Source organism: Dufourea novaeangliae, unplaced genomic scaffold, assembly GCF_001272555.1.
Source record: "Dufourea novaeangliae isolate 0120121106 unplaced genomic scaffold, ASM127255v1 scaffold106, whole genome shotgun sequence".
Taxonomy (NCBI): domain Eukaryota; kingdom Metazoa; phylum Arthropoda; class Insecta; order Hymenoptera; family Halictidae; genus Dufourea; species Dufourea novaeangliae.
The window spans coordinates 49,489-76,785 of NW_015373978.1; the positions used below are offsets into that span (position 1 = coordinate 49,489).

General features: G+C 31.1%; 3 protein-coding genes across 4 annotated transcripts; all 3 read left to right on the plus strand.

Annotated features, from left to right (window-relative positions):
• Positions 1-621: 621 nt before the first annotated feature.
• Positions 622-10,301, plus strand: LOC107187102 (probable hydroxyacid-oxoacid transhydrogenase, mitochondrial). Of its 2 annotated transcripts, none has more exons than XM_015575110.1 (8): positions 622-674; positions 1,925-2,033; positions 2,815-3,078; positions 4,199-4,431; positions 4,876-5,109; positions 6,703-6,865; positions 8,055-8,336; positions 9,320-10,301. In XM_015575110.1, the coding sequence occupies exons 1-8, from the start codon at positions 622-624 to the stop codon at positions 9,401-9,403; spliced, it is 1,422 nt and encodes a 473-aa protein (XP_015430596.1). In that variant the 3' UTR covers positions 9,404-10,301. The 2 variants fall into 2 exon arrangements, with proteins under 2 accessions (XP_015430596.1, XP_015430597.1); XM_015575111.1 differs by having other exon boundaries at positions 622-668.
• A 3,190-nt stretch (positions 10,302-13,491) lies between these two features.
• LOC107187098 (glyceraldehyde-3-phosphate dehydrogenase-like) lies at positions 13,492-18,520 on the plus strand. The gene is made up of 7 exons (XM_015575104.1): positions 13,492-13,576; positions 13,645-13,768; positions 14,988-15,103; positions 15,180-15,443; positions 16,026-16,186; positions 18,039-18,233; positions 18,394-18,520. Exons 1-7 carry the CDS (start codon positions 13,499-13,501, stop codon positions 18,518-18,520), a joined length of 1,065 nt encoding a protein of 354 aa, XP_015430590.1. The 5' UTR covers positions 13,492-13,498.
• A 3,748-nt stretch (positions 18,521-22,268) lies between these two features.
• Positions 22,269-25,526, plus strand: LOC107187109 (glyceraldehyde-3-phosphate dehydrogenase-like). Its single transcript, XM_015575118.1, has 5 exons — positions 22,269-22,317; positions 23,771-23,864; positions 23,978-24,217; positions 24,304-24,558; positions 24,644-25,526. Exons 2-5 carry the CDS (start codon positions 23,787-23,789, stop codon positions 24,983-24,985), a joined length of 915 nt encoding a protein of 304 aa, XP_015430604.1. The 5' UTR covers positions 22,269-22,317; positions 23,771-23,786; the 3' UTR covers positions 24,986-25,526.
• The last annotated feature ends 1,771 nt before the right edge of the window (positions 25,527-27,297 follow it).

The window sequence follows — 27,297 nt, forward strand, 5'->3', positions numbered from 1 at the left end:
ATTTATAGATTTCTATATCGTACTAGATTTTGAGAAAAAACAAATTATTCTAATAATAAATTCGTGATTTTAAAAAAGTTTTTTCATAATATTGATAAACTACAGGATGAATTTTGCAACAATAACAATTTGTTCAAATTTCCTATAAACCATATGTATATATTAATAATTCGATGCTTTAAGATGATTTAAAGTAAATCATTCAATTTTAGAAGATGAAAAAATGTGGTGCACTTATAGCACTTCAACATTTTCGGTAAGCGTCCAATTTATGTACTACGTCCTGGTTTTTATCTTTATCTGATTTTATCTTCGAAGTATCAATATTGGTTGAACGATTAGTCGTATAAAGATCGAAATTAAACGAAAAAGAAATCGTTCATAAACTTCTCTTTGCTTGAAAAAATGCATGTGAATGTGATTACGAAAATTGATACGGCACTGGTTCCGTTGTACGTGTGGAACTATCTCATCACATGTGTGGATAACAAGAATGGTTGGGGAGGGCATACGACCAGTCGACGGAGAACGGAGCACAAGAACTCACAAGCGTCTCGAACACTGATCTGTTTTTTTTAAATAATCGATCTGTTTTATAGTTATATTTGATCGTGCCAGAAAATGTATCCCAGAAGGCGCGTCGTGAAACTGTTACAAGTCATTTCTTCGCAGTCGTAAGTAAATAACCGATAACAGATTCATCGATTTGTGACGTTTAAAGAAGATTTGTGTGGAGACATACACGTTCGTGATGCTATGTCATCGCGATATTATAATTAAGGAGACAGAATGTTCTACGATACCGATAAGAATAACGTCTGGTAGTAAACAGTACTGTAACACCAACTTTAAACAGCTGTTATTAAATTTACGGTGAAAGTTTAGAACAAATCTGAAACTTTAATTGTGTACTTATTGTATATTGATTAGAGATGTACCGATTAGTAGCCGCCTAATCGATTAAACCAACTATCCAGTCACTTTTGTAGTCGGCGACTAGTCAGCAAAAAAGGCCGGTTGATCGGCCTTGAATTTTTAGTATTATTGTAAACTTGGTAAGGCACAGAAATAAACATACAATGTTTTTTATTTATTGTCATTAGTATAATTTTCATATTCTTCAATATGTAATACACTTACTTATATGTATATGTATGTATGTAACATAATTTATTACATAAAACATTGAAAATAATAAATACTATTTATTAAATTCAACTAAATAAATACCAATTAACTCGGAACCATGGTCATTATTTCTCTTTCTTATCATAAGAAAAAACTCCTTAAAACGAAGAAACAGGGCGTAATGAGTATAATAAATAATGTTCAGCAATGTTCAATAATAAAAGTGTATTTAATAAAAGTATAAAAAGATATTTAATACCTATATTTTTGACTATTAACATCAACAATCAAAAATTTGCGAGATAATAAAAAGCAACGATTACGTTTCGTAAGTTGATATGTTTTGATTGCTACATAATACTTTAATCTTATAGGGGAAATTCGATTTTGTATAGAAGATACATTGAATCGATTGTATGATATACAAATATAAATATACTTAAAATGTAAATATTTTTAATATGATTTACAAAATTAAAAATACGTAATACAATATTTCTTAATACCTTCTACTTTTTTCTTGTATAAAAATGGTACAACACACAATATATAATCCGCAAATGATAAAATTATTGAATTAAGACATTATATGTGCTAATGTCTTTTATTAAATTCTTATTAATTGACAAATTATTGCTATCGTTAATATAGTCTCTTGATGTTGTAAATTTTTATTTTAAATACAAAACTAATCTTTAAGATTGATAACACAGTTGAATAATTACTGCTGAAGAAATCTATAATTTTATATTCGTAAATCTATAAATTTTTTATTTAAAATTTTTACTGCTTATAGATGCAGGTGTCCAGCTCATGGAAATCTAGAAGGCACGACCAGGCATGAATTAGCGAAAGCTCGTAGCACAGTTGCAAATGCTATACCGCAAAAAGAATATGCCTTTGAGGTATGCAGTAACGAAATTTTTACAACAGTTCACGAATAAAGAATAATGACGATTTTTTGTTGTACGATCGTTACTCATTTACTTCATGGGCTGTACAATTGCAAACGATAAACGCAATCATCTTATGTATTCCGATAACATGTTTTTAAAATCGACCTGTTTACACTCGTAAAAATCATTTGATAATAATCTAACTTATGTAACGCTCTACTATGTAATAATGTTTTGTATTTTTACTTTTTTTTTTTATTGAATACATTAACACTTAGTTACCAATTCAAGTAGTTAATTATATTTTATTTAATAAAATTCTAACTTAATATTAGTAGTGTTGACTGTTAAACTCGCATTGTGTTTCTTGAAATATTATTTTCACTCTTTCGTCTTGACAGTTATAGCGCGGTTAGAGAATATGTTTGTTTTCGTTTCAGTAAATGTTAATAATAATTCCAGCAAAGAGTTTTAGCAGGAAAATGCAATATATATGTATAATATATTACTGACACCTTAAAAACACCTTCAAAGTTTACACTATTTAATAGAATATGCAAAATAGATATACATAAATGTTATTTTTTATTCTTGAACAATTATGTATTGCTATTTCCAAAATCAGTTGTGTTAAGATCAGATATTATTTTTACCCTAAGATGTATCTTTTCTAAGGATGAAAACTTTTCAATGTGATTCTGAAACGAAAGTAACTACCTATTTACTGGTAAGAAAATTTAATCGTGATACTTATCGATTGCGTTATAATAAATAATGGAGGTAATTGCAGATGGCCTGTTCCACAGTGCGATATGGCGTCGGCGTCACCAAAGAATTAGGCATGGACATGCAAAATATGGCCGCGAAGAAGGTGTGCTTGATGACGGATCCGAATCTAGTGAATCTACAACCTGTTAAAACTGTCATGGACAGTCTTGCTAAAGCTAGCATCCAGTTCGAGGTTTTCGATAAAGTACGCGTGGAGCCGACAGAAAAGAGTCTTCAAGATGCCATCGAGTGCGCGAAGCGTGGAAACTTTGATGTTTTTATAGCGGTAAGTTACCAAAGATAATATAATACAATGATAGAAGTCTAATAGAACATTTTTTTAAATATACAGTGACACAAATTCGTTCATGAAGGCCTGTCACACTTACTTGGTCAAATTACATAATAAACTGTGAATTTTCTTCGAAAATTAAGGAAAATCTATCATAAAAGGGTAATAAAAATAAAGGTCGCGTGGATACATAAATAGGAATTGCATAAATATTTTTACACTTAATTATAATTTGGAAATGTATGAACGTATGCGTGAATCAATGCATATATTATGAAAAATGATAGCTAATTTAGAATATCCAAAACGGTACAACTGTAATTTACGCAGACTAAGTAAATAATAGATAGAAGTTACATTTTAATTGTAAATAAAAAATTAAGCCTGCTGATTTAATATAGTTTACTTAATAAGTAACTATAGGAATAATATATTTTTTCTAGTTATTTAGAGGAAAGAAAACTGTATCTTCATTTACATACATATAACAAGTATTGTGTGTAAGCTGCTAATTGATTTTATTTATTATTTACACGTGTCATATATTTCCATGATATATTAGTCCTTTATTCAATGTATTAATTTTATTCTTTTGGAGTAAAATGTTCAACTCGAATTTATGTGCAAAAATTTAGTTGCGTTATGCATGAGAACAATGTTTAATTTAACAATCCACAGAGAATAAATAATGATAATGACATGTACCAAGTAATTTTAATACTTTTAATTATAATGATAATATACTTTGATATTTGAAATGACAGTTATTTACTACTTAAAGTTGTACTTAAATAATAAATGACTTTTTTATATTAAATATATATTTCCACAAAAAATAATTCCAAACAATATCCAACATCGATTAAATATTCACATATAATTATTTACTATAATAGTACTACATTACGAAAATCCTTACCTTCCCTAGAATTTAAAACCCTTTTTCTAATCATTCAGGAGTAGGATTACCTGATTCAAATTTCGAAATGTATACTAACCGAAAATTTATAAGAAACGATTGCGTTACTATTGCGTTTCAATACCTTTATTCGCGAAATGAGTTGTGAGATAATTGGAAGTACAAAAATAAAATATGAAATTAATTTTTCTATAGGTCGGCGGTGGTTCGGTGATGGACACCTGTAAGGCAGCTAATTTGTACAGTTCCGATCCAGAAGCGGATTTCTTAGATTATGTGAACGCGCCAATTGGCAAAGGCAAACCAGTTCAGGTGCCCTTAAAGCCACTGATCGCGGTACCAACTACTTCCGGCACTGGTTCAGAAACTACAGGTGTTTCCATCTTTGATTATAGGCCACTTAAAGCAAAAACTGGTATCGCTAATAGGTAAATCCTTATTTGTAACTTTAAAATAAATATACAATTAATATAATTACCGTACATAATATTACTTAATTCTAACATTTTTATTCTTAATAAGCAACAATTATTTAGAAACTACTGAATCTCTCTATTCTATAATTGAGCAGTTCATTTGCCAAAGTGGTCTCCACTAAATTATCACGGAAATTTATTTAAAATATAAAAAGTTAAGTGTTTGCAGCATATGTATATGAGTTAAGGCATGTATTTTGCACTAAAATTTACGGAAATTCAAAAATTGGAATTAGTCATTTTAGCCTGTGAATGGCTCAATTGAAAGCAACGAACATTTATATTTAATATGATATTCATAACATTTTCTATGCTGTCCCAATAATGGAGTGGAACGGTTTTTTAATTCATATGTAGGAAATGAGTAACAAAAAGTGTATTTAACTATGAATGCAGGGCTTTAAGACCAACCTTAGGCTTAATTGATCCGGAACACATGTTGACCATGCCAGAGAGGGTCTGCGCTTATTCCGGTTTTGATGTGCTCTGCCACGCCCTCGAGTCTTTCACTGCTATACCGTACACGGAAAGGACACCATGTCCTTCAAATCCTATTCTTCGGCCTGCTTACCAGGGTAGCAATCCCATCAGCGATGTATGGTCAAAATATGCTCTCCAAACTATGCGGAAGTAAGTGTAATTTCGATGTAACAGAAAAGATACAAGAGTAAAACCAACAAACAGTATCATAAATCTCAAATCTCTGACACAACTTCTAAAATTTATTTAATAAAGTACATATGAACCGTTTATTTTGAAAGAGATATTAAAAGGTTAGCATTTTAGTCGATTAAAAAATATAAATAAATTGTACTAAGTTTAACAATGTTTCAACGAATTTAGAAATATGTAATTTGATTACATAAATAACTTTTATTTGAATTTAACTAAAATAATATATTCTTTCTGGGTTGTAAATGGACTTACATCACTTTCATAATTATTGAATTGTAAAAATCATTTAATTTCAATAATCAAATATTGAATTTTACTTGAAATACAATGTGTTTTAATCTGATTTTGTTTAGAAAAAAATAATAACAAAAAATAAAAATATTGTTTTTTATACTCAACATTAAAAATATTTAATTATTGGTAAACTATTTAATGATAAGTTTATCATTATTGCGAGCTTAACTTTAGATACTGTTTTTCATTTAGGCTCATTATGTGGAAGTTTTTTGAAATATTCATGACGCACAGGAGGTATGTATACATATAAGGCAATAACTGCATCATATCCTTATATTTTTCGTATCTAATGGGTCTAACATCTTTATACAAAGGCGTTAGTGTAATTTTTCCAAATTTTGGCGGTCTCCCTCGATCGGTTGGTGATAAATCTAAAGTCATAAATTCCATGTCTTCCATCGATGTTTTATATAAAATAGTAGTACATTGTGCACTTTTACAAAACCTCATCCAACATATTTTCAGCCAGTTTACCTTTTCTCCTTCAGTGTTCCTTTTCCTTTTTTGAACTGCATTTTCTAGATATTTTGTTGAAATGAAATTTCAACACGTTTCATTTCGTACAAATTAAACTTATTAGTTATTTTGATTAATTAATTTAATTAAATTAATTAGTTATTCTAAGGACAATGGACTTACACCACTTTCATAATCAATCGGTCCGCAATTTCATTTATTGACGAATTTTAAATTGATCAAAGCATATGGATATTTTAAAATACTAACTGTGAATTGTTTATAAATAAAATGTGCACATTAAATTATAAGTAAATTATGTGATTTCTCAATTTGTTTAAAAATGGACTTACACCACTTTCAAAATAAACGGTTCATATGTAGAATGGAAATAGAAATATTCCTTTCGTCTTTGTGAAACAGTGGTTTCTTATATAAATTAGATAATGTGCAAATTTAACCCTCAAAAACCTCAGCATACGTAAACACCACACTAGTGCAAATTAGAACTTCGAATTTTTGATGATTAAGAACTTGAAAAGAATAAAAGCAAATTGAGCTCAGAACATATTTTTTACGGTAAAATTTCCTCGAAAATTCAGTGATAATAATTGCAAAAGTGAGAAATATATTTTATATTTATATTTTAAAACGAACAGACGAAACAATGTTTCGCTGATGCAAATTCGTACTAGTGTAGTGTCTGAGGGTTAACGCTATTTCGAAACAATGTGTAGATTCATATTCTGTTGTTAATAGACATTTCGTTATTATCATGTTCATATTTGCTGATAGATACTTTAAAAGAGCCGTTTACAACAAAGACGATCTCGAAGCAAGAAGTAACATGCATCTTGCGAGTACTATGGCGGGTGTCGGGTTTGGTAATGCCGGCGTGCACCTGTGTCACGGGCTCTCTTATCCCATTAGCGGAAATGTACGAAGTTTCCAACCAAAGGTAATTTCCTCAAATGTTTTCACTGCTTCAGAAAAACAATGAATTGTTTGATTAATTGAAATTGTATACGGTTCCTTTTATTGAACTGGTTTTGAAGCACTTAACAATAATTTTCTGAACGATGTAGTTCTAAAAGAAATAAAAAGAGTCTCCTACGATTTCATAATCTGAAGTTTCACTTTCAGAAGCACAAAAAATGAAAATAAATAGTTTGTAAGATTTTGAAATATTTTCTGAAATAGTCTTATAAATGTATATTAACATATGTACCTATTTTAACGGCAATGTATAATAATCTATTATAATATGGTATACATTAACAATACGCTCAAATGATTAGTAATACATACAATGTATACAATTAGATCATTCCATAAGTTCGTGCCGAAATCTATATCCAAACTTATTGTTAGATCACTATCTCAAACACAACTTTCAGTTTTATGGAAAAACGTTATCGCCATTTCATTTTACAATTGCTTCCCGCTTTTTGGGTTTTCATTCAAATATTTTACAATACTATCTTTTTGTTCGTTAACGATTATTGATTTTTTTTACCAACTAAAAAGCGTTGCTTTCTTTTAATGTTAAATTCACATGCGTATTTTAAACATTTTTTGCCACATGAGGTCTAGCATTGTCATCATCAAAAAACCGATTTGCTTCTATAGAATAGCCCTGAAAATGAAAAACTTTGTGAAATGTAGTATAAACACATCACGGCACAAACTTAATTCGTGTTTTCATAAAACTTGAAGCTATCTTGGAAACATGGATTCAAACCCCGGTATAAAACTCGGCATCAACTTTTGGGATGAACCATTGTTTCCCAACCATTTTTGGCTCACCGTCCCCTTCTCAAAGTTTTTTTGTTTAACACCTCCTTCGGAGGAACTATCTCTGTTATCAAAATTTCCAAGTGTAGTTGTACATGTAATCTTTGAATCTTAAAAAATTAGATTGAAAATAAAGAAAATAAAATAACTAGAACGCCTCTTTATATCCAGATGGCGCCCTCCGGTGGGTGGTAACGCTCACTTTAGGAACTTACGGGGTGCCCTGATTATTAAAGCCTATGTAGTAGCTACAATGTCTACAAATGCAATGAAATACTAAAAACTATTAACCACACGGTAGACTACCGTTCACATTTTACACTTCTGATGATATAGTATCAAAACAATTACAGGGCTACAGCGACGATCATCCCATAGTGCCGCACGGTCTTTCGGTCGTAATATCAGCACCCGCTGTGTTCTCCTTTACCGGAAGTGCATGCCCGGAAAGGCATCTGGAAGCCGCAGAACTACTCGGCGCCGATGTGAAACGAGCAAAGAAAGAGGACGCCGGAAAAATATTAGCCGACACCGTGAAAGAGTACATGCGAGTAATGAAAGTCGAAAACGGTCTGGCGGAATTAGGATTTAAAAAAGAAGATATTCCTACTTTGGTTCAGGGGACACTGCCACAGGTAAGATTTATTATTCTCTTGGTAACTCCATCAACATTATCCCATTTCACACTTTTTCAGTATTATTCGATGAATGTTATGTCATAGAGTTAGTCGACATGATTATTCAATAAGTATGTACCCTAGTATCTTAATAGTCGAATTAACACTTACAGTGACTTATAGATTTGTTCACGGAACGACGTTGTATTTCTCTCACTACAGTACGTAGTAAATCATAAATTTTATTTTCAAATTAAGAAGAATTTATTATTGAAAGATGGTAAGAGTAAATGTAATAAGGATAAATATTTAGAAATCGCATTACATAAAGTCTTTATACATAATCGTTATTTCGATAGTAGGCATGTGAACATATGTATGAGGCATTCTATGTATTATAGAAAGAACTAGGTGAACATTAAATTGAATTTAATTACAATAAATTGAATTTCTGTACGTGAAAATAATTTTATCTAACTCTGTGTGTGTATGTAATATTATTGAAGATCATCATTTGTCAGTATTACGTATGTGTTTTTTTAAATGTAAATTTAAAGTCCTAACACTGTAGAGAAGTTGAATATATTCAAACATTAACAATATATAGTAACATTTACTTATTATTGGTATGTAATACGAAATTTGGTAATACAAAATTTCAACTAACGACAATGATTTCATATTATGAGTTTAATCAGTTTGTTCAAATACATATGAAAAAAAAAACGAAAATTTAGATTGTAATGATGATTTATTGATCACCATACATAGCACAGTACAATTAAATAAATTCGCCATACTATTAACACACTACTCTTTCATGTATGACGAATTCATAATTGTGGTATTAACGATACATATTTTTACAAATATATTTCATCATTTAGATTTCCGCGATTACAAATTCATATTCGACTTCGTTAATCTTACAATTACACATCATTTCAAAACTTATTATCAATACAATGTTCAGTAATTTATTTTTTATAATTTGTTCACAGCATCGCATAACAAAATTAGCGCCAAGAGAACAGTCTGAAGAAGATCTTTCGCGATTGTTTGAAAATTCGTTTACAATTTACTAATAAGTATACATCTCACATCATTGAAATCAATTTAAAAAAGGGAACGAATAAATTGTTACTGTTTTGCATTTTAGCTTTCGCTTTATATATTTCTTATCCTTGAATACTTCCTTGAATGAACAGTGAAGTAAATCCACCACTCTGCTTCAAGTATGTAAACAATTGTATAAAAGAAAATATCAGAAAAACTATTAATCTTAACTCACAGACCGAGAAATGGTAATAATAATAGAAGCACTAATAAATATGTATGAATGAGTTTTATCAGTCGTGAATAAGGAAATGTTCAAACGTGTATTTTGTGCGAGTACAAACGTGTAGTTCACGATAATACGTGAAGTCATCTTTCTATCGATAGTTCCTTAAAAAGCATCTATCACCGTAGTGAAAAGGATCTCCGATGATCGATGACTTCTATTGTAACAGTAAGACATTATTATATCTATGTTAATATTTATCGAAATATTACCAGATCTTCTAGTAAACAGGTAATTAAGCCGCCTACGCCAAACACATCGCATATGTTAATTAGTAATTAAAATAGACAGATAATACTTTTCTAAATCGAATCCCTAACAATAGCTGCAGATTTAAACCCGTATCTGAAGCAGTCAGACGTCATCACGCGAATTTAATTAGAAATTTCCGAAATCTTCCAAGATACACATTAAACCATTTTTTCCGGAGACCGTCTTCGTTACATTTACAACCTCACATCATCGAAAAATGTATGTAGCAGAATGTAAGTATTAATATCTATTAATCATAATCATAAATTTCATTCTACTATATATCAATGTCGAAATCAAAGTCCTGATAATTATTGTTGTTCAGATTACTTTGAGAAATACGTGATAAGAAATTGAAAGTTTCTTTTTTCCCTTAAAGTCGCGAAACATTAATATAAATGCGACGTCCTGACAAATATCTGATCAGTGAAATATATAAATATCGTTCATGTTGCACGAAATGATATTCTTAAATACGCACATTAAAAGTATTTAAAGAAAAATCAATGCTCATTTTTCACGGTTTATGATCGTATGAAACGATATATGTATAGATTTCTAATGACGTTATTTTGTACCTTAAAGTCGCATATATTAGTAATTCCCTTTTATTTAAGAGAAAGTATTATTCATAACTGATTTGTGTTAAAGTTACGAATATTTCTCAAAGTAACATTAATTTATACTCCCGATACAAATCAAATCAACATTCGCTTGGTTAATGCACATACAATCTTTTTTCCTTCGTCTCATTATGTTAAACACTGATCACATTTCTAGTGCATAATAATATACTTTTACCTCAAAGCTTCCGTGCGATCGAAATACTGCTTACTTTCAAATAATTTTTCAATGTACGTCCTTCCTGACCAATACTGTCGATGAACAATATTATTATTAAGTTAAAATTCTCCAATATCGGGCTGATTCTTTTAAATCAATCATTCTGAAATACACAATAATTCATAATGAGTAATCTTGAATTTACTGTAAAACAATACTATTAACAAAGAAATATTTAATATTTATTTAGAACAGAATATAACGAGAATATATGGGTACTTGCATTTTCATCTTTACTTTAGCCTCGTGAGGTCGACCTTCCATGCTTTCTAAATGTATCTAATTCTTTTAATCTTCAATTGTTAATTATTAATAATGGTTTAAAACGTGTTAAGATGTCTTGATAATTTCAACATTCTTTTTAAAGCATTAATAATCTATACACATCGTGTTTAGTGCTGTAAATATATATTTTTGTTATAAAAAAATTCCCTCTATTTGTTCAACACATGTAATTATTACTTGACGAAGCCACTAAATTACTCACCGTCGAACCTCCTCAAAGAAAAGAAAAAATTTTCAATGAACACTTAGCCAGACATTTCTTCTGTCATCTTGAACTGGCTTCCTTTACCGCAAATACGAGACTGGCGTTCGAGTAATGTCGTAAGTCTAATACTATCCTCTGGCAGTGTTGATGTTTGATTCTCAATATCAAGCAAAGCCATACTCCACAATGATTGTGTATAATGACCTACGTGGACGCAAAAAATACACGGTATTTACGACTCTCATTCAGTGCGAGACATTGTAAGATTCAAAATATTCAGAAAATATGGAAATCATTTGTACTGAATTAGTAATATTCTGTGAATGGACAACCTATATTTTCGTTTGCACTTAATGCTTTAATTTAAAATATAAAATTGCCCGACACTAAAAATTTATGAAGTTTTCATTAAACATATGATATGTTTCGAGATTCATCCCGAAAGTAGAAAGGAGACTAATTCTTTTGAGAAATTTGTTTATGCTTTGTTTTTAGATACTCGAGTTTCAAAATAAAATTTATATGTGTATATGTTATACTATTCATATACAATATACAGGGTCTGGTTTAAGTTAATTAAGGATTAGAAAACAATATAGACAAAAATAAAGAAATTTGAAAACATTTTACAATAGAAAGTGTTTTATAATAAAATAAAATTTTATTAACCGCAGTTTCCTATAACATTTTAGATCTTTATATCTGTACAATCTCCTATCCACATAACATGTACATACGTAGATTGTTGTCGTACTGATTACAATATCCAAAGACAAAATTCTAAATTTTAAAACATTTAATATTCTTAATCCTTACACGTTATCTGAATAAAATTTTACCTACCATTAATACTGACATTGAGTTTTAAGAGAGAAAAACTATTTATAGTTGTTCTTAACATTTCTCGAAGCATAAATTTGTGCTAATAATACTTTGTATTACGTAATAAATTTTATTTTAATATTATTTCAACAATACTACCTCCAGAAATAAGTGAACTTAATTGCTTGAAATACATTTGCATATACTATACATATACATATACATATACATATACAGAATGAGGCAATAACTATGTCCACTTTGAATATTGCCGTTATTTGTAATAATATGAAAAAATGTTATATTAACTTACACGGTATAGAGGGCGGCATATTGTGACACAAACACTTTCTGCGTGGGTGAAGGCATAGAGGAGATTTCAAGGTCATCTCTATTTTGTTTAATGGAATGCTGTTTTTTTTTTATCGCGATGTGATAGCCGGTGTTGAGACGACTTCAGCGAGCTATCATTGAAGGTCATGCAAGGTCAAATGTGGTATTAAAATAAACTTTCTTACATTACAGGAGATGCTTGAAGTGGTGACCGTTTGCGTCGATGCAAAGTTGCAATCTTCGTATCACTGCATCACGTGCATGTCTTATCGTTTCTGAACTTATTCTAGCACATGCTGCAATTATGCGTTGTTTCATATTTTCTGATGTAGTGGGTACTTCTTGATAAACAGCATTTTGCAATGCTCCCCAGAGAAACAAATCTAATGAACGAGGTGGCCAAGAAACTAATCTTCCAGGTCCTGTCCATTTATTTGGGTAAAGTTCGTTCAGTGCATCTCTTACTCTCCGAGCATAATGTGCTGGACACCCGTCGTGCTGTAACCACATCATTTGGCGAACGTTTATTGGTACATTTTCTAATAAAGTCTCCAATCTATTTCGTATAAAGTGTACATATTGTTCGTCAGTAAGATTTCCATCGATAAAATGCGGTTTGATTATTTGATCACCAACGATTCCACGCATATATATGTATATATTAAACAACTGCGATCCTTAATATTCATCTTCAGTTTATTCATAACAAGTTTTATGTTAAATAGGGAACGAAACAGAAAGAATTGAAATCCCTTTAGTTATTTAATTTTTAAATACTTCTTTTTTGGAAATCGATCTTATAATTCAGTTCTTTCCACATGAAAAGAAATTTTTTATGTATAATTGATGTTTAAAAGTAGTCACATAATAATCTTGTATAATATTAATTACTAGAACATTTACTATAAGTACAAAAATTCACGACAGAGGATTGTTCTTACTTCATAGAGAGACAATTTCGCACGCAAGTTCACGCTGTTGACTCCGAGATGTTTGTAGCAACTATGAAAAGCGAATGAAATACAAGCTCTGATGTTTATTTACGAATATCTCGAATAAGTATCGATAGTATTTAGTTTATAATTTTATAGTAAAAATATGGCGATTGTAGGAATTAATGGATTTGGTAGAATAGGAAGAATGTGTCTTCGTGCTTGCATAGAAAAGAATATCGAAGTAACGTTTATTATTTAAACTGTACAGACCTTCTATACAGAACAAACAGGAATTATATATTTTATTAGGTTGCATTGATCAACGATCCATACATTACTACCGACTATATGATATATTTATTTAAATACGACTCGACACACGGAACTTATCCTTTGAAGCTGGAATGTGAAGACGGACACATTATTGTTGCAGGTATCTCTACATATTTTATAACATTGCACTTTCTTATATTTAGTAAAAGCCATGCATAACGATGTTTTTTTCTTGTAGTTACATTAAACTGTTAAATATTATAATAAGGAAAGGTAAATTAATAACAAAAAATAAATGACTGTACCCAAATAGCACAAAAACGACATATGTACGTACGTTCCGGACGTTTGGTACATTCGGAGGATGTCCCGAAAAGGTTCACATCCTCCCCCCCCCCCCTACGTCCTTGTTAAGATCTTTATATGCCCTAGGAAGGTCCTGTTTACAAAGTGGAACGTCCTGAGGACGTCCTTGTTAACATTCTCAAAACATTTTCCTAATGTGTGAAAGTAACATTCTCTGTATGTACTTTTTGGGAACGTTTAAAGAGGTATTAAAAACGCTATGGTAATGTCTTAAAAGGCGTATAAGAAACGTTTTCCAAATGTTTAAAGCATTAATAATCTGGGATAGAAGTTAGGTTAGGTTGCTTTGTGTTTAGTAAATAAAAGATTAACATTCCTGCGATTCCCGCAGATAATAGAAGTTAGATCAAGTTAGTTCTTCTTAATAAATAAAAGGTTAAATTTCCTATAAGGAATTATGATGAAAATATAGGTCTGGTGGTTATGATCTGTGTGTACATTGTGTTTATTTTTATTTTCAAAGCAAAATAATGATTGTATGTTGGTTAGAGACAGTTAAAGAAAAGAAATATTTTTTCAAATTTTCTGAGTTTCCGCACAAAACCACTAGTGACGTTACACTTCTCTATTACTTCTCTAAAGAATAACACTTTGCTCATTGGGTTCCATCATCTTGCACGGAATGACATTGAGCCAAAATTACTAAACGAAACCATCCGAAATGTAAATCTTTCGAACATTCGTAAGACTTAAGAAACGGACAGTCTTAGAACATGCGAAATTTAAGTCTTGAAAACATCCGTAGGACTTTCGGAACGGAAGTTTCTAGAACGACCGAAATTTAAGTCTTACGAACAGCCTAAGGATGTCCAAAATGAACGTAGGATATTCGGATATAAACTGGACATGAAACGGACGTTCTTTAGATGTACGGTGCTATCTGGATGTATATTTTACTAAATTTTTTGCTTTATTAAAAACTTTCGCTGTGCACTTATATAATTTGTATAAAATTCCTTACCTTGAAAAGTTTAAGCCAAATCTTAAGATTTAAATTGGTTCCATTTTTACAGATAAGAAAATCGCTACATCGCAAGAAAAAAATCCGTGCAAAATAAAATGGAAAGATACCGGTGTAACTTATGTAATTGAGGCTACTGGAGTATTTAATACCCTGGACAAAGCAGGAGTGAGATATTCCTTTTCAATTGTCATCCTGTTTTTCACTTTTGAAGTCATTTTTTATACAATATTCATGATGGTAGTTGCACATGGATGGTGGAGCCAAGAGGGTCGTCATTACCGCACCTTCTGTTGACGCACCAATGCTGGTTTATGGTGTAAATCATGCTTGTTATGATCCAAAAAAAGGTAAAATAGTATCAGCTGCTTCTTGTACGACAAATTGTGCAGCGCCAATTATTCAAGTTATGCATGGTACCTTCGAAGTTCTCGAAGTAATGATCACCAGTGTTCATGCTTTGACACCATCACAAAGAATTTTAGATGGTCCCATAGAGCGAGGAAAAGTAAATATTCGTTACTTTGTTACGATTTTCACATTTATTACCAACTTATAACGTACATTATTATTATCCATTTTATTCGGTACCAGTATTTTAATACAGGTACAATACAGACTTTATATTAAGTCTATTCCCTGTTGCTTTTTACAAATAACGGATGATTGTTTCTGTTTTTATTTAAGAGTTTCCTTTCAGTGATAATGATATATTCTATGCAGGGTGTCCTACCTAAGACCGAATACCTGCATACATATCTTCTTTATTTTTAATGATATGATAAATTTTTTAAATTTCATTATTTTTTCAATGTTCAGGTTCACACGTTAACACGTGCTACATGATACAGTAAAAAAAGTACATTCTGTCTAGTAAAAAAATACCGTCATCTGAAAAGAACTCGAAAAATGATCATGAAAAAAATGTTTCATGTACGATATTCCCTTTCTAAAACCATTCAAACTGGGTTTGAAAGATTTCTCGTATCATTTAAAATAAAGAAGATATGTAGATGTTCGGTCGTAGGTGGTCGTAGACACTCCGTATATTATTGTAAGTGAACACATTATAATTACGTTGGTATTATAGCTATGGAGAGATGGCAGAGGCGGTATCCAAAATATTATTCCAACATCTTCAGGCGCAGCAAAGTCATTGGACAAAGTTATTCCTGATCTCAAGGGGAAAATTTCTGCAATAGCCTTCAGGGTACCAGTCCCGAATGTTTCTTTGTGTGATATGACTTTCAGGTAACAAATATGTATATACATATACATGATATATTATAAATTACAAAATATGAGATAATTTAAAGCAGTATCCTAGTAGCAATAATGGTTGACCAACGGTATTCAACAGTCGGGAGTTAGTTGGGATATAGTTAGTGGTTTTGCCTACAAATTCCCAAAATACGGCCCACGACGAAAAAGTCATGACTATTTGCCAACGAATATCGAGTGTTTGGCCTACAATTATTATAGTTGATTAATTAACAAGACATTTACAATGATAATACAACATTGGCCCACCCAAAGTTTGACAACATTTAAATATAGTCTTGGAGACGTCAGAAATGTTGCTACAACCAAAAACTTATTATATTTCAAATTGATTTTTTTTGTTTTCTTATTTATGAGTATATTCGCAATTTGTTACTGAAATAGAGTCAGGAGACAGAAGATAGGAAATAACTTATAATAATTATTTGTTATAATTAGCTACATGTATAAATTGTACATAATAAATTGTAAAGGTTACTTTGCTGGTAAAACACTTCTTTACTTATTTAATATACATATACAATTTATACATGTATGTAATTATTATAACAAGTAATTATTATAAATATAATATTATTTCCAGTGTTATACTCCTTCAAATATTTTTAAAGGATTTAAGGAAGTGTAGTATAGCCAACTGTCTTCCTATTATTGGTTTATTGTAGATAATCAACAATTGGCCCTACAGAAAGGAACCTCCAGTTGGCTCTTCGTATTATAGTGATGTGACCTTACGTTGGGTATGATCATTGGCCCAGTTGCAAAAAAGGGTAACAATTCTAACTGTTGGCCAACCAATATTCCATCAATGGCTCATTAAAATGCCAACAATAATTGTTACTAGGGTAATATGTATCTTCTTCTACTCTTAGGCCCGTTATAGAGTTGAGCGGAGCGCGGACGATTCGATGTCTTTTCACAGTCAAGCAGATTATTGTCCGCGATTTGTTCGCGATTAGTCTTACTTCAGTCATCGTGTCTCAGTAGCAAGTATTATAACTATTATATGATAGCCTGTATTGAAGTTCTATTATGTAGTTTTGTTTTATTCAAATATGACCAAATTAATGCATAAAATTATCGCTATGTTTTATTATTGACACAAAAGGAAGAAAAAAGAAATTCGGGTAAATAGGCGATACGGGGTACATTCTCTTATTGCTCAAAGGAGTTTAGAAGGCGCTTTTGTGTCATTATATGTATACTGATTTATGTGAAAATGAAAACAATTTTTTAAACTATTTCCGTATCTACACCTATGGTAACTGTTTAATCCTCGACGGAATCCGCTCGACAGTTAAATACTACATTTGTCTCCATGTAATTATGTGTCGCTGATACAGAAGGATCACGCGTTCGGCTGCTCCGCGAGCGGACCGTCCGCTGAACTGTGAACGCTCCCATATATGTATGTAATGTACCTGCATAAGTACATTTGCTCCGCACGTGTAGCCAGGGACTTAAACCGATATGATTTTGATACCGGTATTATGCCATCAAAGCTATACCAACACCGATATATTACTGAAAACCGAAATAAATACCGGTATTTTTTGGTTTCCATAAGGGTAGAGCTTGTATGTATTTGTAGGGTTATATGTATAGGGCGAAGGTACAACCAAAAATACCGGTATTTTACGTTTCGGTAGAAGTCCCTGCGTGTAGCGCGGATGCTCCGCTCGACTTTGTAACAGGCCTTAACATTGCAAAATGCACTATTATATTGTCTACTTCAAACAGTAACTAATAACTAAAAATAATAACTAATAGAATATGTACTGGTACATTAAGTCCTTACTTTTTGGATGATATTCAATTTCAGAGTTAATAAACCAACAACATATGAAGAAGTGAAGGAAGCAATGAAGGCAGCATCAGAGAATGAACTAAAAAATATTCTCGGTTATACAGACGACGATTGTGTATCATCTGATTTCTGCAACACAAGTTACTCGTGTATTTTCGATGCAAAAGCCGGCATTCCACAGACAAGTACATTCATCAAAGTTGTTGCCTGGTAATTATACCATATTTTGTATTACACAATGTAAACTATGAAAACAAAGCATTTGCTTTTTAACATTATTATTATTATTATTATTATTATTATTATTATTATTATACATTAAGCATATTGGAATACCTTGATACAACTATAAATATGTAAATGATTGCAGGTATGATAATGAATACGGTTATGCACATCGTGTAGTAGACCTGGTGCAATACATGCATCAAGTTGATTCTGGTGAAATACAACTACCTGCAAAAAGTTTGGAGGAAAACCAGGACCAAGAAAACTGAATTGTATAAAATTATAACACAATCAATATATTTAATATACATATGAAGGTAGTGGTACACATATACATGGTGTGTTTCAATTAAAGGATGAAAATATACTACACTCGGCGTCAAAATTAAGGGACCACTAAATATTTGCCGAAAATATGGATCATTTTTAAATGACTATATCTCTGCGAAAAATAGTTATAAAAAATATTGTATACGATCATTTTGTAGCTTGAAGTTTATAGTTTTTGAATAGGGAATTCAAAAATTATTTTCATGTAGTTTGTTCCTTTTTTTTAAAGATGAAGCGCAGCAAGCGAATGTTAAAAAATGTTGGTCAACTTTGAGAGAATGCGTGGGCCAAATAAAATTTTTTTCTGGTAATCCCAATGGAATACTTTTAGAGAACAAACTTTTCTCCTTAATTTTCTTTGTTTAATTTTGTTGTACAATTTTTATTGGCTGAGTTATTCGTCATCATATGAGAAAAGGCACTTTCCACTTTGAGCGTCTGTAACTTGCGGACGCATGATCGTATAGAAAATTCCGAAAGAATTTTTTAAAGCTGTGAGATTTCTCTTGAAAGGCCTTCAGTTGCCAATTTGTTGAAATTTTCCTTCGTCGTATACAGTCCATTTCAAAATAACGTAAAATATTGCATAATTACCATTTTTCACAAAACACGATGCCATTTTAACTAAAATCGTGGAATCTTACATGTGTTCACGTTTTTTTCAAGTTAAAAGTACACGTAACCTAACCCCTGTGCCAAAGGCCGAACTGATCACATTTTTTTTACCCTATGCCCTCGATAGTAAAACTTGCGATATGATCTGAAAAATTGGTGAATGACTCTTTTGCGGTACGTTTCCTTTTTAAAACGATTTCGCAGCGTTTGAACTGTTATGATCCGTTTCTTTTCGTTTCACTTTATTTTAAAAGAAAGGAGAGATTTCAGAAATTTAGCAAACACATATCTAGCCAATCTCTTCGCAATGACAAAAAGTGCACAATGCGAAGTGATGAGAGAGTGCAGATGCTGTGTACATCCTACCCTTCCTTAGTTATTGTGATAGATGCACTCTTTTTTTTACTGAACTTAATTTGCCTTTTTTTCACCAAACTTCTTCCTTTCCATTGCATCTCCTCGCAGTGTAATGAGATGAGTATCCTGGCATCTGTTAGCGCAAAAAAAAAACGCTGCACAATCGTTTTAAAGAGAAAATGTACCGCAAAAGAGTCATTCACCAATTTTTCAGACCATATTGCAAGTTTGACTATCGAGGGCATAGGGTAAAAAAAATGTGATCAGTTCGGCCTTTGGCACAGGGGTTAGGATACGTGTACTTTTAACTTGAAAAAAACGTGGATACATGGAAGATTCCACGATTTTGGTTAAAATGGCATCGTGTTTTGTGAAAAATGATAATTATGCAATATTTTACGTTATTTTGAAATGGACTGTATACGATGAAGGAAAATTTCAACAAATTGGCAACTGAAGGCCTTTAAAGAGAAATCTCACAGCTTTAAAAAATTCTTTCGGAATTTTCTATACGATCATGCGTTCGCAAGTTACAGGCGCTCAAAGTGGAAAGTGCCTTTTCTCATATGATGCCGAATAACTCAGCCAATAAAAATTGTACAACAAAATTAAACAAAGAAAATTAAGGAGAAAAGTTTGTTCTCTAAAAGCATTCCATTGGGATTACTAGAAAACATTTTATTTGGCCCACGCATTCTCTAAAAGTTGACCAATATTTTTTAACATTCGCTTGCTGCGTTTCATCTTTAAAAAAAAAGGAACAAACTACATGAAAATAATTTTTGAATTCTCTATTCAAAAACTAGAAACTTCAGGCTAGAAAATGGTCGTATACAATATTTTTTATAACTATTTTTCGCAGAGATATAGTCATTTAAAAATGACCCATATTTTCGGCAAATATTTAGTGGTTCCTTAATTTTGACGCCCAGTGTATAAACGTTTAAATAATACGTTTAAAGAGAATATTTTTAATAAGAGTAGAACAAGACCGGCCATAGAACCGAGTTTATAGTAGAACGGTAAATTTATTTTTTATACAGAAAACACCTCGTAAAACCTGTACAGAGATCGTTATATTTTATATAAATCTCTCTATATATATCGTATTTTTTGTATATGCCTATTTTATACATGTAATTTTATACCTGATCGGATCACTGGTTCAGAAACCGATCGCTCGGGAACTAAAGTAATAACTGCTCGACATATTATACAATTATTTTACAATACGTAATAACTATCTTAATTAAATAATAATTAATAAATTATTAAAACAATAATTATAAGTAACCTAAACTAAACGCATTAAGCTAAATATCCAGCGGCGACAGCGATGTCTTCGTTCGATGACGACGAAACACATTGAAACGTTAAAAAAAATTTAATTAAGTGTAATGAGGGGGGAGAGGCACTGATATACTCTTAAAACTAGAGTTATAATAAAATAGAGGAAGAACAGTGACCCTATTAGTCAGGTTTGGATAAGGGAGAGAACCCGTTCATATTTTTCGGCCACTGTCTAGCAATGACTTGGAACTACTTAGTTACTGATAGTCAGAAGCCAGGTGATCATAACAGGCAGTTCCTACAGGTCTGAGAACCCGATTTTCAATCACGCGCTCATTTTTATGGTCTGTGGTGCGCGAAAAACGCAAGCTACGCGGACAGGTATGCGAAAATTATTTTTCGATGAATTTAATATTTCTAACGATGTTATTTTTGTAATGCAAATTATTATTAATAATATTTAATAGAAATCGTGATACTATAGAGTAACGTATAAGATGTGAATATATTGTAATGATTTTTCGTAAGTGGATAATTTTTATTTTATCATAATCGATTAAACAACTTTGTCTAAATATTTATGAGTAATGTGAAATATTAATTATGTTATTTAAATGATTTTGACTATGTTTTATACGTAAGTTTCGAACAAGTTTTTAAAAAAGTGAGAATTTTTCGTTTGACGTTTGATCGTTATCAACATTGACACTGTCATCGTCTACAGTCTACGTCTACGTCTACGAAACCAAGAAATGCTAAAAAAATGGTACAGGCAAAAAAAGGAATGGCTCGAGGACTAGATATTAACGATCATATTTTTTCCGCAAGTGAAACAATGGGTTATTTTTAACAATTAAATATTAGTTAGAAGCGAATTCTAACAATTGTTATTATGCAGTATCGATGAAAAAATTACAATGAATAATAGTATGAAATAAACAGAAGTTTTACTAGTAACTGAGGCAACAATTCTTTTTTACTGACGTCTTATTCTGGCGCCTTATGCAGTTTAAATGCTCAATTCATTCAAAAAATTAAATATTACTTAAACGTATTTACATACATGTATATTAAACTCACTGAACAACACAACACCTCTACAATAAAGTTTTAACGTGCACATATGAAACTTATTTAACTTATTTTGTAACATACGTTCAGATATCAGTATATACATTTCATTAATTAAATCTTATATAGTCACAAGTATTTTACAATGTGATACGATTTTCTGAATTTTTCGTTATAGATGCACGGTGTAAAGAATGCTTTGAACAAAAAGATTCGAATTTAGCGGTTTATTATTACGTCGATAAGACTACTAGCACACGTGATCCGAGCGTATCCGAGAAACCACGAAGTTAAAAAACGGTTACAGCGCATACACCCAGATCGACGCCGGTTATATTACCGTTTTCTGCCCTTCAAATGACACTATTTCTGTGGTAATCGTAGCGTGTGGGTCGTTTTTCACGTAAGTAATATAGATTTTCGAATTAATTGCAATTGCTTTTATTCTTAGTTTCTTTTAAAATTAACAAATATCCACCACGTTTTTGTATTTTAAATCACTGGACGTATTTATACATTCATTACTGGCTTGGTCTCCATTAAGAACAAAGTAGAGACCCAGTTATATTTCGGTTTTCAATCTGGAATTATGTAGCATGTACATCTACATGCCGTGCATACCGGCTGATATGACGTCACTGAATATAAGCATCTTCCTATAGTAACTCATAAATCGGCAAATCTAGTATCTGTCTCAGAATCTTCGAGAAAACGTGCACTGCTATTAGGACCCACGTCCACATTTGCTTCCCGGCGGAATCATTCTGTTAAGAAACTATCATTTCATACTACCTACTTGTAAGATTATTCTATTATCTTTAAAAGATTTATTTTTGTTACGATTGCAAAGAAACTATATAAGTACCAGGCATATAATATATATTTCTAAATTCCTATAATAACCTCGGAATGAAATTCGGATATCTTCAGTACCTTTTTACCCAGCAGAGATTATTGATCAATATTATAATACATTGTATGCTTGAGTTAATGTTTTGAAAATACTAATAAAGAAATTCAGGGTTTTATTCTTCATAATCACTTAAAGGTTTTAATTTTTTAAGGCATTTCGAGAATGTTGATCAGTTTTATTCTGCTTTAGTTTTTAGAGTAAATCAGTTTTCATATACAATATAATATGTAATGCTAATTATACTAAGAAAGTATGGAATTAGAAAAGATCCCGATTTTGAGTTGCGAATCATTATAACATGTAAATAGCATATTCTGCTGTCATTTTTATCTATCATTGTTGCGTCATATTACCTGTATGTCGGAAGTAAATGTAACTGCAACTCATATTACACTTATTACATGTCAATATACTTTATTCAAAATTAATAGTGCTTTTATTTATCATAATTGTTCGTCTATGTATACGTATAAAAGGTCACGTTTGCCTTCAAGGACAAGTCGGAGGATGCTATCTATTTTTGACCTTCAGTGACCTTCTAGCACAGAATCTGAACTGCAAACAATTTATTTCATTTTCTACGTATAATTTATTATAAATGGAAATTTTTATTATTTAACTATAGGTAACATAGTCTTCGTTGGACTTCGTAATTGTTGCAACAAAACACAAAATTATGATTGTTCTATAATGAATAAGGAAATTTATAAAAATTCTCATGTGCATACAGATTAGAAATATTATATTTCCACATTAATATTTTTCATGTTTATTAATACAGAAAGCAATAAGCATTGTAAATAAGAAATAAATCGAAAAAAATTAACCTTATAGAACACATCGTGATGAAATTAACATTGATTGCACAAAAAATTATTTATCAGTACCAACACGTATTTGCTGGTACAAAAACCCAGTATCAAAAGTTACGTTTATTTTCTAGTTGTTCAGAAAGCATCATGAGTAAAATCGGAATTAACGGATTCGGCCGTATTGGTCGTCTTGTGCTTCGGGCGTCTCTTGAACGTGGTGCCCAGGTATTCAGTAGTTCCATAGCTTAATTCATTATTCTTTAAGAATAATATCTCATTTATTCGTTTTTAATTATCTCAATTAATTTATAAATTAATTAATGTTATAAATTCTATAGGTTGTTGCTATCAATGATCCATTCATTGGTTTGGATTACATGGTATACATGTTCAAGTATGACTCCACTCATGGTAAATTTAAGGGAGAGGTCAAAGCTGAAGATGGTTGCTTAGTTGTAAATGGCACTAAAATTGCTGTATTTAGTGAACGTGAACCAAAAGCCATTCCATGGGGAAAAGCTGGTGCAGAATACGTTGTGGAGTCCACTGGTGTTTTCACTACCATAGACAAAGCTTCTGTATGTAGAAATTCATGTAATTATTTATGAGGCCTATGAATTACAAAAAGAATTACTTGAAATAACTATTTTTATTGTTTTTATAGGCTCACTTAGAAGGTGGTGCTAAGAAGGTCATTATTTCTGCACCATCAGCTGATGCACCTATGTTTGTTGTTGGTGTTAATCTTGAGGCATATGACCCATCCCACAAAGTCATTTCCAATGCTTCTTGTACCACCAATTGCTTGGCTCCTCTCGCTAAAGTTATTCATGACAACTTCGAGATTGTTGAAGGTCTTATGACTACTGTTCATGCTATCACTGCTACACAGAAAACTGTTGATGGACCTTCTGGCAAGGTATATACAATACTTTCACACTACTCCTCTTTGTACTATAATTATTATCTATGTCACATTTACCCTTGTTTTAATTATGGAATAGTTGTGGCGAGATGGTCGTGGAGCTGCACAAAACATACCAGTACACAATGTGTCTGTTGTTGATTTAACAGTCAGACTTGGCAAACCTGCAACCTATGATGCTATTAAAGCTAAGGTAAAAGAAGCTGCTGAAGGACCTTTGAAAGGAATCCTTGGTTACACAGAAGATGATGTAGTGTCTTCTGACTTCATTGGTGATAACCACTCCAGTATTTTTGATGCTAAAGCTGGTATACCATTAAATGATACCTTCGTTAAATTGATCTCGTGGTATGACAACGAATATGGTTACTCCAACCGTGTAGTCGATTTGATTAAGTACATACAAACGAAAGACAACTAAGCAGGTTTTGTATGTCACGTGTAATACTTTCATAAATGTTTCTGTATGATGTGTATCATACGATACATGCAAATAGCATATCGTTGTATGAATTTTTCAGATTACATGACGTTATTGTTAGCCAATTAGCGTTTTCAAACAGAAATTGAAAATGTAAAACAATGGTATTTTAGCAGATACATTTCTTCTTGCAGAAATAACTCAGTTTACCGTCAAAGTCAGTACAAAATAAAACAGTTTAAAATTTACTGTGTATTACTTCGAATTTTTGATTGTAGTTATTGAACCTATTTGTTAATAATACAAAAATGTAGCTGCATATACAATGTATATGCCCTAAAAGTACACAAACAAATATGTAACATAAATTATTGTTTTTTTGTGCCGTATCGTTTAGACAATGTATGTTACATTTTAAGTGATTTCTATCATCCATTTATTCAGCATTTGCAAGGGAGATATTAAAATATTTACGATTTCGTTCTGAAACATTACTATTTATCATTCATTGACATCAATAAAAATTGTTATCAAACTAAAAGGTTGTTTATTCTTCACATATTTACTTTCTTGTATATAGTTACATTTTTACAGGAATACACTAATAAAGGGAATGAGTAAATAACAATTTTATATGATTTGTATACAATATCTATGCACTTACAAAAAGATCTTTTTGTATAATTCTTGACCCGAAACATATATCTCGAAACAACTTTTAACGACAGGACAGTATTATTTGCTAGCCTGTCAATAGTGGCTACAATGTTAGTAATAAAATATCATATTGTATGGCACAAGGAATTACCTGTTACATAATTTTTGTTAGCAGCATTAATCAATAGATTCATGTTTTTCATATCAATAAAGCATTTGTATGGTGTTTGCAAGTAAAATTACAAATCCTATAGTGAACTACTTTGTTTTAGAATTAAAAGCAATATTTTAAATAATATGTAAAGTGAAACAAAATTAAAACAACAAATTGATTTAGAATATTAACATTTTTTTTAAAGTATATTTATTCTCTGAATGTTCTGTTCCTGCAGACTTCATTTTCTCTCATTCCTTGATCTAAACTCTATTGTCTATGTACAATTACTATCACGAAACGAAATACATTATAACACTTTGTCAGGAATACCGATTCTCGATTATATGCCATGCTGTGAAAAATTTGATTGTACAGCGTTACGAAAATACAGTTTCATTTTGTCGTCGTAACCAATAAACATCTATCACTCATTTTTACAATATGTTTCTATAATAATTTTGCAGTTTACAATAATCATCAAGCTCTCACTATCGCTCGATGTAAACATTCAACTTTTAAAAGATTCTTATATACATATAAAGAACTATTATTTTAGCAATTCAGCACAATATTATGCATAAAAAATATAAGTTCTCAAAATGATTTAAATCTTAAAATGCTGTAACATTCGAATGTTAAAGAGTGGCAGATGTCGCTACAATACTTGTACTTGCGCTCTTAATAATGCACACTGGAATTGCTGGTGAGAAAGGATAACACATGGATAATAGCGTAACCATGAAAAATCTTACTTAAATATAAAAAATTTCCAAGTATTATGAAAATTTCATCTTCTTTAATGAAACTGTAACATAAATATTTATTAACTACTTATTTATATATACCACAACGATATTAAGCCTTTGGCAGTTGTCACATTTACTGATAGTTAGACTGTGGATTTTATGCATTTATGGCCCATAGGGCTCTGTGAAATACAATAAAAGACAAAACTTTCATTGTATCCAATGATTTTTCTATTTTAGTCTGAACCCAATAGGATACTTAAGAGCAAAAATAAATTTCTACATATGCTCCTGTCTTTACAAATTACTTTGGAAAATGTTATTTTGCATAAAAAGCCGCAGTCTAGTGATAGTAATAAAATTTTAACTGAACAGTATGTAATATTCCACAAGAAAACGATTTATGCATACCCAAGAACCCTAATTAGTAGCAATCTGGGCAGTATAAGCTTCCAATACCTTATTCATCAGCGGTGTACATCGTACTTAAATGTTTGTGAAAATGAACAAAGAAATTTCGAAAATAAATATTCGACTTATTTTTATTTAAAAATAGTAAATGATACGAATTGATACGATAACCTGAAGTTATATGTATTTCATCCAGTATACATATAATTTCTGTAATTCTGTAATAATGTAAAATGCATGCAATTTCTTTTAAAATAATCTTGCTTTGTAAATAGTCATGTTTAAATGCGTTACAACCGCCAAAGATTTAAAAATACACAAATATACGATCAAAGTGCAAA